This window comes from Sparus aurata, chromosome 21 (genome assembly GCF_900880675.1).
Source record: "Sparus aurata chromosome 21, fSpaAur1.1, whole genome shotgun sequence".
NCBI classification, from domain to species: domain Eukaryota; kingdom Metazoa; phylum Chordata; class Actinopteri; order Spariformes; family Sparidae; genus Sparus; species Sparus aurata.
Genome location: NC_044207.1, coordinates 14371956 through 14387673, shown reverse-complemented (window position 1 = coordinate 14387673; position 15718 = coordinate 14371956). Strand labels below are relative to the sequence as shown.

General features: G+C 38.5%; 1 protein-coding gene across 1 annotated transcript in view; it reads left to right on the top strand.

The window, feature by feature from the left end:
* The window catches only part of LOC115572919 (dual specificity testis-specific protein kinase 2-like), a 35162-nt gene extending 22283 nt beyond the window's left edge, over positions 1–12879 (top strand). Inside the window, exons 8-13 of the mRNA XM_030403414.1 lie at positions 809–893; positions 1359–1442; positions 2045–2131; positions 4118–4256; positions 7247–7780; positions 9450–12879. Of these exons, the coding sequence (XP_030259274.1) occupies positions 809–893; positions 1359–1442; positions 2045–2131; positions 4118–4256; positions 7247–7780; positions 9450–9763 (1243 nt within the window). The 3' untranslated portion in view covers positions 9764–12879. The remainder of the gene's footprint in view (positions 1–808; positions 894–1358; positions 1443–2044; positions 2132–4117; positions 4257–7246; positions 7781–9449) is intronic.
* Positions 12880–15718: the final 2839 nt, after the last annotated feature.

The following is a 15718-nucleotide window of genomic DNA, read 5'->3' as shown; positions in this document are numbered from 1 at the left end:
TATCAATGCATGTGTTTGTGGTTATGTAAACATGTATGAATAATACACAGAATGATGCCACACCTAACACTTTCTGCTAAGTGATAAGGTGTGGTCCGACTTCACCCAGTCTGAATCCAAACAGAGTGAGAGCTACTGAATTTAAAGGATTATAGAGTAAGAGTCATTATACAGTGACATCATTTTAAAAACTGATTGTAAGGTCAGACAGCAGTCATTCTCTGCCTGGTACAATTTAAAACTGCAATTATGTGTGAACTAGAGGGAACTCACAGAGCAAGAGGGTAATTTTAAGTTTAAATGCCACCAAGGCAGAGTGGGCCACTTTTTTCATATTTGCATGTTTGCGCTGATGCTCTTTATCAAGTTCCTTTATCCCGCATGGAGTTCATATTAATGTTAGCAGACATTAGTATGCATGCTCCCACAAATGCACTCAAGCTGTCTTTTTTAAGTGCATTACCTCAAATGTAATGAAACACTTCTGTTACTGGCAGTCTTAATTTATACAAAACATGAACAGGGGTTTGGTCAGGGTCTTCTTCCAGGTGGTGCACTGAACTTTCTTCAGCTTGACTTATTGAAGCAAAGATTGGCGTCAAGTTTGCTCTGCGTACTTGATTTTATTAATTCCGCCAGGAAGGTTACATTTCCCCCTTGTCCATTTGTTGATTGACTTGAACGTCAAAGCCTCTGAAGTTTCTCGAATTGTCTGGCACGTGACAATGACTTCCTCTTTATAAGAGATCAGATACATTAACATGTGTTACGTAATTGTAAAACGTGTCTGTATGTGTTGTGTGTGTAGTGCTGAACGGGAGAAGCTTTCAGTGGTTGGTTCTCCTTTCTGGATGGCTCCGGAGGTGCTGAGAGATGAACTCTACAACGAAAAGGTAGAGTACCCAGCTTAGACCCCTGACCTTTGCTATTGCAGAAATCAATACAAAGAGGTTGTATTACCTCATTAGCTGCGATTGTGTGGAAGGATACGGAAATGAGAGTCATTTAGATGAGTGTTGATGAAACTTAAACATTTTGGGAAAATGGATCATAATAGCAACAAAAAATACACTATGTAACACTAATGATACAGAGAAAAATAATCATTTGAGATGCGTTGGACAGTTTTCATTGGTCATTGAATTTATGTAAAATTGTGGAGTTTAGTGAGTCCTATTTCAAACAGCGGAGGTCAGAGAGTTTGGTACATTTTTAGCAGAAATTAGGTTATATCATCGATTTCCACAAATGTTATAACTTACAAAAAACAGTAGTTCGCCAATTTTGAAAAAGGAATCAGATGGGAGGACACTTAACTTAGTGTTTGCATGTCTTCATGTGTGTGTGTCTGTTGTCAGGCGGACGTATTCTCCTACGGGATAATTCTCTGTGAGATCATTGCAAGGGTTCAGGCTGACCCTGACTTCCTCCCACGCACTGAGGTGAGTGCTCGTCTACTTCAAACCTCTTCTTCACCCTGCAACCCTGTCATGCTCCGTCTGCCTGTTTGCTCTGCATGCAGATTGATGAGTTGGTTTCCCACCAAAACTGTAACAGATCTTCAGTTATCGGCTGATATTATTGACCAATTATAACTCAGCACAAATATAGTGGTATCTGCGAAAATGATATCCACCAGAGAGGACTGACTGTTGCTCTGTACATTCCAGCATGAGATTGCATGTTTATTATTTAAATTGCAAAGAAGGGAGTCAGAAGATGGTATATATTTTACATAATTTACATAATTTAATAAGAGATTTACATTTTGAACCCTGCATAGACCTTCTTTTCCATCACACACCCTGCGTTATTTTACATTTCAGTCTACTGATAGGGCCAAATGCAAACTTGGCAGTCAGCAGTACTGTATCAGAGGGATTAGTATGACATGAAGCTGGTTTTGGCAGAAGATTTGCTGTATGTCAAACATCTTTCTGTCTCTGTCTTTATCCCACTTTTGGAATAATAAATAAGAATTTCCTGTTTAACTTTCACATATCTCAATCTTTTTGTCTCTGTCTTCTCTCCACCACCTGACTAGAACTTTGGCCTGGACTATCACACGTTCCAGCACATGGTGGGAGACTGTCCGCCTGATTTCCTACAGCTGGCTTTCAACTGCTGCAATGTGAGTCCAATCCAGTCTGTCTCAGTCTCTGTCAATCAAGATGTTACTATCTTGTAACAATCTGTGTTCACTTGTAATAGAGCTGAAGAGCGACAGCAGCAGTTGTGTGTCTGCAAAAAATTGTGCATGGTCACGATTGTCATGTTAATAGGGACAGTTCAATCTATGATCAAAGATGTTTTCTCTTGCCTGTCTGTTGTGCTTTTAATCCGTCCAGACTGTTTTGTTGTGAGTTGCAGAGTTTTGGAGATATTGGCTGTTGAGATGTCTGCCTTCTCTCCCATGAAAAGGAGCTAGATGGCACTTGGCTTGTGGTGTTCAAAGAGCCAAATTAGTGCATTTGTGAGCAATTTCATGAAGGAACTAATTTATTTCTATCGATCTTCAACCAGCAACAGTATGCAGAAGGAAGCATTGATCTACTCATGTGCTACAGGGCTGGAAACTCTGCCAACTAAGCTAGCTAACATCACAGATGCCATTAGTGTCAACGCCCTGCACTGTCAGGAGCAAGAGCTTTCGGTCCATGAGAAGATGCAGGCTTCCTTCTGTGTAGTGATTCGGTTGGTGGATGAAGTTCAGTAGAAAGAAAATAGTTCCTACATGAAGCTGCTCACAGGTCTGTGGATTATCTTGAGTAACCAGGTCATGATTTCTGAAAAGAGACATTTGATGATGACTTTTTCCAATTTTTTTTATTTGGCTCCACAGCACTACTAGCCGAGTGCCATCTAGTTTCACTATATTCAAGAGAAGGCCGACATGTTTATGGCAGATATCTCGATAGATAAATAGCACTACAGGTAAGAGGAAAAAAAAGGTTTTTTGATTTTGGGGTGAACTGTACCTTGAAGTGGATATACTATACAACAGTAGGGTTTTTACGACAATCCTCTCCCTGTGTTGCGGAGAGAACTTCTGAATTGGTTTATCTTGGTTTCCACAGTTTCATTTTTTTAATTTCTTAAGTAACTATTATTCCCTTGTTCAGTCAATCTGATTATCTGAATAATCTGATTAAACTCACTGTCCAGGGGGTCTTTTGTTCACTTAAAGCTGGATCAGATACGTGCCACACTCAGCTTTTCTTAATATAACATTGATGTGTTGTTAAATTGAGTGACTATTGAAATGAGGAGGAATATTTAGTAAACCGAATCAGATATAGATTTTAATGAGTTTAGTTTTACCCACACTATAATCACTGGAGTAGAATTTAATACCTTTTTTTCCCTCTGTCATACTTAAAAACCACTGAGGATGAGGGCATTAAAGATTTTGGAGCACCCTGCTGATTGATCCTGTATTGGCTCCCTCCATCCCCTCTCATCCTTGATTGACTCGGTTTTATCATCCTTGTCTCCCTTACTGTCGAATTTCATTTTCTTAACAGTCAGTTTTATAGTCTTTCTTTTGTCCCCGATCTTGTTTTTTCTTCAGGTCATTTTCTTTCAAAACAGCGTTTCCTTTTCACCTTCTCACACTTCCACAGTGTCTATCTACCTCTCCGTAGTTTGTTTTGCGTCCACTTTCCTTTATCTTTAACTTCAGTCCACAATTTTTCTTTTAATCTTCCTCATTGCTTCCAGTTGCAAAACAGACATTTGCTTCCTTATTCAAACATATTAAGTGATTTTCTTTTGTACCACTTCCTGTTGGGAAACTGCACTTTTTCGAGGTAAAAAAGCCAACAAATGCCATAAAGCAATAGCCCATTTATGCCTTAAAACAATATAGAAGATTTCCTGGAAAATTAACTTGTCAAATATAATTTAAATGCCTAAAGAGGCACAAATAAATGGTTAGAATGTTGTTTTGATGTTTAAATGTGACCTGCAGCATTTGAAATTGACAGTAATCTTGTTGTTGTGTGTTTTCCTTTTCCCTCAGAATAAGCTGATGAGTGCAATCCATCCTCTCTGCTGCTCCAAGCTACCGTATTTAAATCTCATCCATCTCCATATCTCCATTTACTCTCCTCTTCAGATGGACCCTAAACTCCGTCCATCCTTCCAAGACATCGTCAGGAACCTGGAGGAGATTCTCGCGCGCCTTAAAGTTGAAGAGATGGAGCACGAGTGTGTCCCACTCAGTGGGGACATCGACAAGAAGACCATACCCAAAGGTAACAGCACTTCAGCCTCAGCTCATTTCAGCTTCAACTTTCCAGTCACTAAAAGTCACCTCCCTTTGTTTACAAGAAGCTGCCTGTAAAGTCCTGTAATAGACAGTAGTAGGAAGGGGAGCTGTAATCAAAGCAAGGCCACCTATTTTATATTCTTCTATTCTATTCTTTCACCCTTTTTTACCACTGCTTACAGACTCTGCTTGTACTGCACTCAAATCCACTCCAATAAGTGTTTAGCCTGACAGAAACTTCCCTCCTCTCCTAATGACAGTTCCTCTTTAAAAGCACACTGTTTGATCCTTGTTTGTCCAGTTAGCTATGATACTGTTTACTCTCTCCTCAACATACAACCACATTTGTTCAGGCCAGATCTTTACTTAATTTACTGTTTGGCCCCACAGTGAGTTTGTCAGGAGAGTAAAGGGCCATCCACTTACTATATTATAATCATTCTAACTCAATGGATGGTGGTCCACTATAGCTGGACCCCATGACAGCCATAATGACAACGCTGTGGGGAATGATATACTGTAGTTATGATCACTTTCAGAGCGATTTGATAAACAAAGGAGACACTGGCAGTCGATACAAATCCATCTGAATCAACAGGGCCGTCACTTTTTTCTACAAAGTAATGTCTTAGGAGTCCTTATAATGTTGGTTTCTAACTGTAGCCGACCTCGTTTATGTAAGCTAATTGAGGGCTTTTTGGAAACACTTTTTGACTTTCTATGGCACTAGTTACTCAGTCTTGATTATTTACAAAACACATTAAAGACTTACAAAACATATACTGGGCTGCAAGTTAAATTTAAAAATGTAATTTTACCTGAGACATGCTGCCATAAGGTCTTTGCCACAGATAACAGCTCTGGAGTTTGTTTTGTCCTTATATGTCCTCTTGATGATCACCAGAATAATTCATTCTGACTTGAAAAGTATGAATAAAATTTACACTCATAACGGTGTTGGATTTCTCTGCAATGTACGTTACGTTTCAGATTACTAGTTATTTTGATAAAAATGTAATATAATGTAGGTGTTTTAATTACTTCATCAAAGAAGTTGAACCTTTCGTCACTTTGATCAAATAGGTGATTTAAACGGGGCAATAATTGTTAATAAAATGTAAATATGTTGCCTAGTACTAGATGGCCACTGATAAAACATAGAGCTAAATTACGTCTTGAACACATAAATATCAATGAAATTGATCAGTCGAATCATTGTGAGCAATATTGATTTAACTGACAGAGAGTGGTGGTGGAAAGAGCTAATATCCTAATTTCCACTTTAATATCTGTTCTTTGCACCCCAGCAGGTTATTCAAGTTCAAAGTCAAATAAGTCCAAAAATGCATGTGTCTGTATCACACTTCAGAGTCCTTAGTGATAATACAAACTTCATCATGACTCGGGAGGAAAACTGGTCTGAGATCAACGTTCCTATTTTGAGATACTTGATCCATGCAAGCCAGGTTTCACTTCTAATTTGGTCCAGCGTACAGCCGCCTGCATGTCTGACCATCATTAAGTCAGGAGGCGGTAATGTTTTTTGTTAAGACAGTCAAACTGCTCCTCCTCCTCAGTACTACAGTTTATGAAGAAGAAGAGTGCAAACATATGACATCAACATCTGACATCACAGGAGCAGAACGGATTTATACCAGTGACTTAAGTGGTTTTTTACATCTGGTGTTGTGTTGTAAAATCTGGCTAACAAGGTTTATAAAACAGTCTGGGCCTGTTGACATAAGAAATATCTGTTATGTGGCTGTGATTATGTTAGAACATGGCCTGGATCTGACAGGTCTCACTCCCTCTCTCTCTCTCTGTCCTCATCCTCCAGCTCAATCTCTCTCTGTTTGCCTGATAGCATCAGCATTTCCTGAAAACCAGGATTATCCTCATAGTAGGACATCTTTCTGTTGCATAATAGCCTTTTATCCAAATATTTTTGTAGAGAAGCTTTTTTGGTCCTCATGAGTGGCATGAGTAATTCCTTCAGGTATTTCCTGTCTTGAAAGAGACACCCGATCCCCTCAGAAAAAAATACTATAAGGATAATTTTAGATGTTTTCTTGATGAGCTCATGTGTTTATACGAGTCATCGTTTTGAATAACTGATTTTGTACACAAGGGAAGTTCAGTTCAGTTCAGTTTACTTTATTAATATCCGTAGGTAGATTTGTTGTGCAGTGGCAGGAGAGGGCGTCACACAAACATTGATGACAGGCCATACAGAAGACGAGTTAACACACAGCACGAAACAGACATGGGTACTTCCGATGTTTACTGAGCAGGATTAAAGTTACTATTTAGGTTATTTTATGGATGTCGTCTTTCTTGTGATCTCTACAAACTGGGACTTTTTATCCCTGTATCTGTCACCCAAAATCTCATCTTTTAAATTTTTTGAGAATATTACAATCCAACCCCACTTCAGAGGACATTTGGTCTTTGAGTCTTTAAAAATCTCATCAAGAGTTTTTGGAAACATTTGAAATTAATGAAGTCATGGCTGTGTACTCTAGGCAGAATTTAGCCTGTATTGCCACCTAGTGGTTATTAAGATACTCTTTTTACTTTCACAGTACTTATAACAAGATATGACAAACGTTATACAACGTACAACTTGTAAAACTTGCTATTGATATTCTTTTTGTTTAGGAAAAGATTTAGAGCTATAATGATGATAATGATTTATTTGATTTGAATTGGTTCTTTTTTTCTGAAAGAAAAAGTTACAATGCTATGATTCTGGCCTCCTAAATGTGAATATTTGCTGTTTTCTTTATTCCTCTGTGTCAGTAAACTGAATATCTTTGGGTTGTGGACAAAACAAGACATTTGAGGACTTCATCTTGAGTTTTATAAAACACAGATTAATATTTTTCACCCTTTTCTGACATTTCATAGACTAAACAAGTGATCAATGAGTCAAGAAACCAAATGACACGTTTTTTTTTTTATGTCTGATTCTTCAAGGTGAGAAGATCCAGGGCTTCAAGCGACTGAACCCCCTCGGTTTTCAGGATGATAAAATTCCTCCAAAATCACCCCGCCCACGACGAAACATCTTGCTTAGTCGCAGCCAATCAGACGTCTTCTCCTGCAAACCAGGAAGAAAAGTCAATGTCCAGGACCCATATTACAACCCACCTACCGCTAAGCGAGCCTCTAAAGCCCGCAAGATCAACCCGTTCACTGCCAGAGAGGACCTATGTGGGGGCAAGATCAAGTTTTTTGATGTGCCAAGCAAGTCTGTTTTCTCTCTGGTATTTGACCTCCACTCACCTCCGGGGAGTGTCTTCAGTAACCAGCCGCCTGCTCATGGACCTGGAGGACCTCAGCAAGAGACATCATACTACTGGCAGCAGCTGCCAGGGAGACAGTGTCACTCCTTACCAGTGTCACCCCAGCTGCCGCGCTCCGAGATCTTCCACCTCGCTGCTGCCGGAAGCTCCACTAACAACGGTTTTGTTACCTGCAACTCCAGCCAGCTCTCCACAACACTGCCAGGTAAGGTGTCTGAAGAGGGTGTTCTTCTAACATTTTTAATGTAAAAGTTTGTCCTGCTTAGTTTCTTGAAAATTGGTGAAACTCCAACCTATACCCTGTTAACCATCACTCATGCATGTTTGCATTTTCAAGTTTATTATATCAGCTCCAGGTTTTCAGCCACTCTTACAGGCTCTTCTCTGCAGCAGTAGTTCATCTAAAGATTCTGAGTCTCGCCTATTTTTACCACGACACGTGAGCGGTTCTCTGCCAGAAAGAAGAACTGAAACCAACCTCATATTATCATCACACCAGTTTTTTTTATTTTTTTTACTTCAGTTTTTAATGTTGTTTTCATTTACAAACACTGAAAGAACAACACTGACAATAATCCCCCCCCCCCCCCCCCCCCCCCCCCCCCCCCACCCCCAAAAAAGAAAAAAAAACAAAACAAACAGTAAAGGGAGTCAATTTCTTGAATATTTCAGTCTTCGTTTCCCAGGTCCTCGTGTCTATCGCTGTTTGAGTTCTTGTATATAGTCCATTTCTCCCATTTTTGTTCACTCTGTACCTCTTGTAGTCTCATACGAAATGTCCTCTTCTCCATTATGTATATTTGCTTGACAGTTGCCATCCACTGATCCTGGTTAGGTGGGTCTACCTTACACCAATTTCTAGTTATAGCTTTCTTACTCGCAATCAATATTATCTTTACCAAATATCTATCTCCAATATGTATATGTCCTTCATTCAGGTTACACATGTACAGAGTCTCACAGTACATGGGGATGTTATATCCCAGTATCTTCTGCATGATATTGTGTACCATTCCCCAAAACCTTACAATTTTATTACATTTCCAAAAGATATGAGCATGGCCTGCTTCTAATTCGCCACATTCTCTCCAACACAAGTAATTGGTTTTTGAATACTTATTTTTTATTTTAGGCGTAATAAAGAATCGTATCAGGTTTTTCCACGAGAATTCCCTCCATGACTGTGAGCTGGTGGTGGTTTGATGTGTTTTCCACATCTCTTGCCATTGTTGATCCGTAATGTCTATGCTGAGTTCCGATTCCCATTTTTCTTTTACATATTTTGTTGAATTTTTATTTACTGTCAATGCTTTATATAATTCCGATATAATTCTAAAAGAAATTCCTGCGTATGATTTGATTAGAAGTTGAGTTACACCCCACATTCCCATGGAGGGATCCCTTCTGATTTTCTTCTTGTAATAATCCCTTAGTTGTAGATATCATCACACCAGTTTTAATGACTGTATCTGTAGAATATGTCACGGACATGACGAGAATACACACAACAGGTGGAGGGCAGTTTTTTTTTTCTTCAAGCATCCAATGTCGCCAGCTCATTAGGGACTTAAAGCATTTCTCTAAATGTATGCATTTGTATGTGTATTTTATTAGTTTTGTTTCCTTTGTGAATTAGTATGTTTATTAAATCAACCCAAATGTGTGAGTATAGATATATATACTTGAGTGAGTATAATTATATACTTTGGCAGAGATTAAGCCAATATTCATAATTTACCAAACTAGATAATAATGGTTATCCAATGTTTTTGATTTCCTTTTTCTTCCTATACTCTTAACCCTTCATCCTCTATGCCTGTTTCTCGTCTCACCCTTCACTTTCCCTCTCTTTTTTCTTTTTTTTCTCTCTGCAGCTAACTCCAGGTCGGATGCAGGCCTGGCGGGAAGTGACGTCCGACAGAAGGCCCTGCTGAGTGGCTGGGCAAAGAAATACGTTGTGGTTGAGATCCCACCTTACTGCAGGCAGAGAGGAGGGGACGACGATGGAGAGGTAGACGGGAAGAACGAGGCTGACGAGGAGGAGGATGAGGGGGAGGAGGAATTAGGGGAGAGCTGGTCTCCGATGGTCCCCAGCAGCGAGAGAGACAGTGGAGAGGCGATGGACTGCTCCAGCAGCCTGGAGGAAGAGGAGGAACCACAGAGAGGGACAAACACCTGCCACATGTAACACACATGTTAATCCACACACACACACGGAGGAGATGGTGGATTTGGGTCGGAGAGGAAGAGTTTTACCCCTGGATTGTTCTCATGGAGGCAGTGGGAACTGATTTTTTAGTAGACTGACGGACTGGACACATTTCAAAGATTTTGGAAAAAGAAAAAGAACTTTCAAGTGAATGTATCACATGGTGATTAATAAATCAAGCACACCCAATTTTGAGAAATAACTCATCCAGGTGTGAAAGAACAAGTCTTCATTTAGCACACAAACAAAGCTTTTATCAACACAGTGGACACTCGGCATAGAGATTATTTTTTTGAAAAGGTTGTTTATATTTAATATTGTGAGATGATGTAGATTTTTTTTCCGTAAGAGTTTCTTTAAGGGGTCTTTGTCTATGACGAGGAGTAATAAAGATCCCTCGTGTTGTGTATGTGTGAGTGTTTAAAAGACAGAGCTTGTGTTTTGATACTTTTCCCTGTGTACTTTGTTAGACAAATGTTTTCACTAAATCAAAAAAATCTCTTATTTTTCTGATTAACCAGACTGATATTCAGATGAGAAAATAAGAGGTGATTTACTGTATGGTGCCTGAACCAGCACTCGTTAGACAGGTGTTTTAACTTAAACCGTCCTGGCAACCTGAACTACACAACTAGCCTCCTCCAGCTGTTTCACAGGGAACCATGCCTGCAGCAAACGTGAATTAAGAGAGGAGATAGGAGAAGTTTATGGTTTTATCTAGTCCTTTACTTTCAATCTAAAGATCCACATATTCTTTTTGTCCTAAAGGGTACTGGTTATTTTACATCTTCTAGCCCTTTTGGTAAAACTACAACAGTTTTGTAGCCACTTAATGAAACAGCATCTATGTCTGTTTAGCTGATCTAACACCATTTACAGTCAAAGCAGATCATTCATAAGCACTGCAATCCAGAACACACTCTGTAGGGAAATGTGTATGTTGTGAAAAAGGACCTTGCAAGTTGTTGCTCAAAAGCCAACGTTTAAATCTTGAATTTTCAGAGTTAACTTTTCTGCTAGTTTTTAAAATAGTCTCTATTTAAAAACAGTGGCAATGAAATTGTCAAAAAATAGAGCCGATATACTTTTTTTCCCCATTTTGAGTTAACTCTCTCTGAAACTGTTTTAAAAGCTGACTATTTAACTTTTGAGAGACAAAATCTGCCATCTTCCTCTTACAAATGATGATGCATTCATAAACAAGAGCCCCTTTACTCACTTTGATACGCTCAGGGACTCAGCTGCTGCAGCCTCACATGCTTTGTATGACAAAAAGCTTTTGGTGGCTAATGTCAGAGTTGTGTCCATGAATCACACTGGACTCAGGACGAACACATTTTCAGAAAAGGGAGGATGATTTTATTCCTAAACATTAAAGGACAACTGGCATTGTTTTTGTTGATGTTGTTGAGACGGCTACGTTTGCGATATCATGGGATCCTACAAACAGTTGCTCCTTTGCCTTTTACCCGAATCTTGCATTAAAGTGAATAGCGGGCCTTTGTAAAAATACAAAACTAGGGGAATACTGTACATAAAATACCGCATTGCTACAAGTGAGTAGATAAATACACATAAATCTTCTCCAGGCCACACTTGTAGACCCGCATTTAAACGCTCCACGTAATGTCTGTGTCTTTTAGCAGCACCTCATTTGTCATGTGTCATTTTACACCTGTTACAGAGCCAACCGGAACTCTCAGGAATGCTTTCAATCAAGCATTTCAACTCATAAAATCTTCAGAAATTAATTAACTTCAGTGCGCCATCATGCTGTCATTACCAGTTATGGCCCGCAATGGCCGCTGTTTTGCAAAAGTTACATAGTCTTGCTTTAAAGTCAAAACTTATATGTATGAAAAGCTAAATGAAAAAATTGTGTGTTAAGCCATACTTGTCTGAAGACAAATGGCCATTTTAATTATATTGAAAAAAATATAATTCACTGTGTCAGAAAGTCTTTCCCGGTATGACTGTGACATGTATGCACCCTGCTACCATCACTTTGTACTGTCGGATGTATAAGAGGACGTCAACATTTTTAAATGAGTGTAAAATGATAATTTCTTTAAGCAGTAATTTAAGTAAAATTTCACACAAACTCCACTAGGTTTAATTCCATCTCAACCTGAGCATCTTAAAGGACTCAAATGAAACTTCAGTTTTACTTAAAAGGAGCACATGGCAAAGCTGGTTGAATGAATGAGCTTTTGATTTGAGGGAAACAGAACAACCTGGTCGTTGAGTTTTTTGACCTTCAGATGTACCTTGATGTTGAGTTTTCTGCTTTGTGCATCTAAAACCAGACAGATAGCTGAGCCCAGTATAAAACACCAAAACATCTGAAAATGTTTTTTCTGTCAATAAATTTACTTTGGAGTATATTATTCTTGAATTTTCCTTAAAAAGTTGGTACAACCTAAGTTCAAGTGGCAAAATAACACTTTAAAATTCAGTGTGTATATTTTCTCTTTTATTTGGGGCACATTTCCTGTGAATTGAGACTTCCTTCTAATGTGAAGCTGAATGACTCACTGCAGGATTCTCTGACACACTGCCTCGTGCGGTAGCCGCTGACATGTGGTTTTACTTCGTCTTATTAAATTGTTCTCATGAAATATTCTACTTTCATTAAAACACGTCACAGATTACGGGTGAGATGAGAGAAGATGTCGCAGGTTGGAGTAAAGGCTCTCCTTGTTTGGAAGGTTTGTTTGACATCGAAGCTGCTTTCAGTGTTGGTCTGAATGTTTTCAGTGTACAAACTAATCGACTGTTAAAAATGTAGATTTATATTGTTGAACAGTGTTTGTCTCTGCTCCAGCACTTCCTCATGATGCTCTTCTTACAGTCTGATGTTGATCACTTCAATAGGAACTAAAATGCACTTGTACAGTGAAATAAACAGTGATCCCCTCTGAACTACTTATCACTACTTTTCTATGCAAGCAGTGTAACTTTAACGACAGTGTTTTACAGACTATAGGATTTGATATTTATGAGAAAGCATTTTTAATGTCTTACATTTGTATATTTGTGTACAGAGTTTCCTGACCTGATGAATACAGATTGAGATGTTTTTGCTGATCGATTAACAAAGCTTCTCTGAGTCTTCCTTGTGTTCGTCTCTCATTCTCAGACAGGCTTTTTAAAATTCACATTTGTTTTTAAAAGCCTTTGGTCGTGTGGACATCATAGGGACACCCAGGGTTCTCTCATGTCTCAAAAGCTGCGTTACATCTACAATATTTCTTCAACCTGGACCTAGAGATTCCAACTGAACTGTTAGCATGACGTCTAATAAAATAATCTTATAAAAAAGCATTTAATCAGGTGTGCAGGTGGTCGAGTGGTTAGAGCACATGCCATAAACGCAGCCGACCCCGGTTCGATTCTGGCCGGAGGTCCTTTGCTGCATGTCACATCACCCTCTCTCTCCCGTGTTTCCTCTCTTTCTACTGCTAATAAAGGTGTTTATGCCAGCAAAAATCTTTAAAAAAAAAAAAAAAAAAGCATAGGATCAGAATATAACTTTGTTGACTTGCACAAAGTGGTTCCGAAAGTATCTAATCGGCCAACATACATTGGCCAATAAGGCACATCTATAAACTGACAGATTTTTATTTTTTTTTTAGAACTTAATTTTTATTTATTTTGACAGCACGACATTCCCCTGTTATGTACATTTTTTAAAGCAGCGCAACAAAACATCAGATAAAACATAAAATCAATTACACAGATCCAAAGTAAGAGAAAGAGGAAAAAAAAAAAAGGAAGATAAATTATGGAATATAATACAAAGAATGGCAATATTGTTAATAATACTTTAAAGGAATTCATTAATAAAATAAATAAATAAATAAGTAAATGAAAGGGAGAGGAATCCACTCTAGGTATCAAATTACATGATGTGATGTGTGTACTTGATCAAGAGTCTAATGCTACAAACTTATTGTATTAGCAGAGCTATGACAGGTTTCCATCGTTTAATAAAAATAGGTTTTTGAAGTCTTAATGAATATGTAATTTGCTCCATCTGGTAAATGTCCCATATTTTCTGGATCCATACATTGTAAGTAGGGGGATCTGGCTTTAGCCACCTGATGGTTATACATTTTAATGCTGCTGTGAGCAAAATGTTTAAGAGATATTTCACATCCCTTCCTTCTATACCCTCAGGAATTGCTCCCAATAATGTTATTATAGGGGTGTGTGGAATATCCCGTTTGAAAACTTCTCTGAGAGCATCAAAAACATCCTTCCAGAATAGGCTCAATTTGGGACACAACCAGAATATATGGGTGTGATTAGCATTCTCAGTGCCACAGTTCCTCCAACATGAGCTACCAAGTGCTGGTCCCATCTTAGATGTTATTGCTGGTGTTCTGAAGAACCTGGTAACTACTTTCCACTTAAATTCCTTCCATGTGTTCGAGTTTGTGGCAAGGTGTGCTTCAGTACATATCTCCTTCCAAGTGTCGAGTGATATGTTTTTGTTCATCTCCGCCTCCCATCTCAATCTTATATGTTCAGAATTATGCACATTTGTTGATAAGAATATATTATATAATTTACTAATTATTTTCTTATCTCCATGACTTGTTTGTGAAATGAGAAACTTTTCTATAGGGGTAGATCTTTTAAGTTTTCCCCAATCTTTGTGTGTCATCAGAAAAGATCTCAGCTGCAGATATCTGAAGAAGTCTGTCCTGGGGAGATCAAATTCATTTTTCAACTGTGTGAAGGTTTTCAAATTGTCATCCTTGACTAACTGGTGCAGATAGTTTAGGCCATGGTCTGACCACTTCCTAAAACCAGAATCTAAATTATTAGGAGTGAAGGTCTTCATAAGTCCAATATTTGTTAATGATGAGAGTACCTTTGGCAACCCGAAAGCTGATCGTATTTTATTCCAGATTTTTAAAGTGGTTTTGGTCCAGTCCGCCATTTCTTTTGGAGGAGTGTCTAAAAAAGCTAAGTTTTCCAGAGGCTCTGGGCACATACTTTTCTCGATATTAAGCCATCGTGTAAAGGTATCATTCTGAATCCATACTATAAGTGGCTTCATCTGTGCAGCCCAAAAATAATATCTTAAGTTTGGAAGTTTGAGACCTCCATCTGATTTTGGTGACTGTAGAGTTTTAAGTCTAATTCTGGGGCGTTTTTTTTGCCATATAAATTTTGATATCATTTTGTCAAGGTCATCAAGGGTTCTTTTAGGAATTTCCACTGGTAGCATCTGAAATAAATACAATAGTCTAGGCAAGACGTTCATACGGATACTTTGCACACGCCCCAGTAGGGAGAGCGGAAGTGAGGACCATCGTTCTAAGTCGTTGCTAATGTGCCAAATTATTTTATTGTAATTTACATCATACAAATTGTGTAGGGATTGGGGTATATGAATACCAAGGTATTTAATGCCTTCTCTAGGCCACTTAAATCACATCCATAGCCTCTGTTTTGTCTACATTAACTTTATATCCAGAGTAATACCCATACCTAGAGATGAGCTCCTTAAGATATGGTATAGTGGATATGGGTTCTCTTAAATACAGCAAGACATCATCTGCATAGAGTGATATTTTGTGTTTTTCTCTATTTATTATAATCCCTTTTATGTTATTATCATCTCTAATGAGCTTGGCTAGTGGCTCAATGCTAATCGCAAATAGCAAGGGCGATAAAGAGCAGCCTTGTCTGCATCCTTGATGTAGTGTGAATCTCTCTGATCTGTATCCATTAACCCTAACAGCCGCTTGTGGGGAAGAATAAAGTGTTTGTATCCAATCTATAAAATTGGGGCCGAATTTGAATCGTTTTAATGTTTGAAGTAGATATCGCCAAGACACACGATCAAATGCCTTTTGCGCATCTAAGGATATGATCACTGACTCTAATTTCTTATCTTTCTGATGGGATATGATGTTTAGT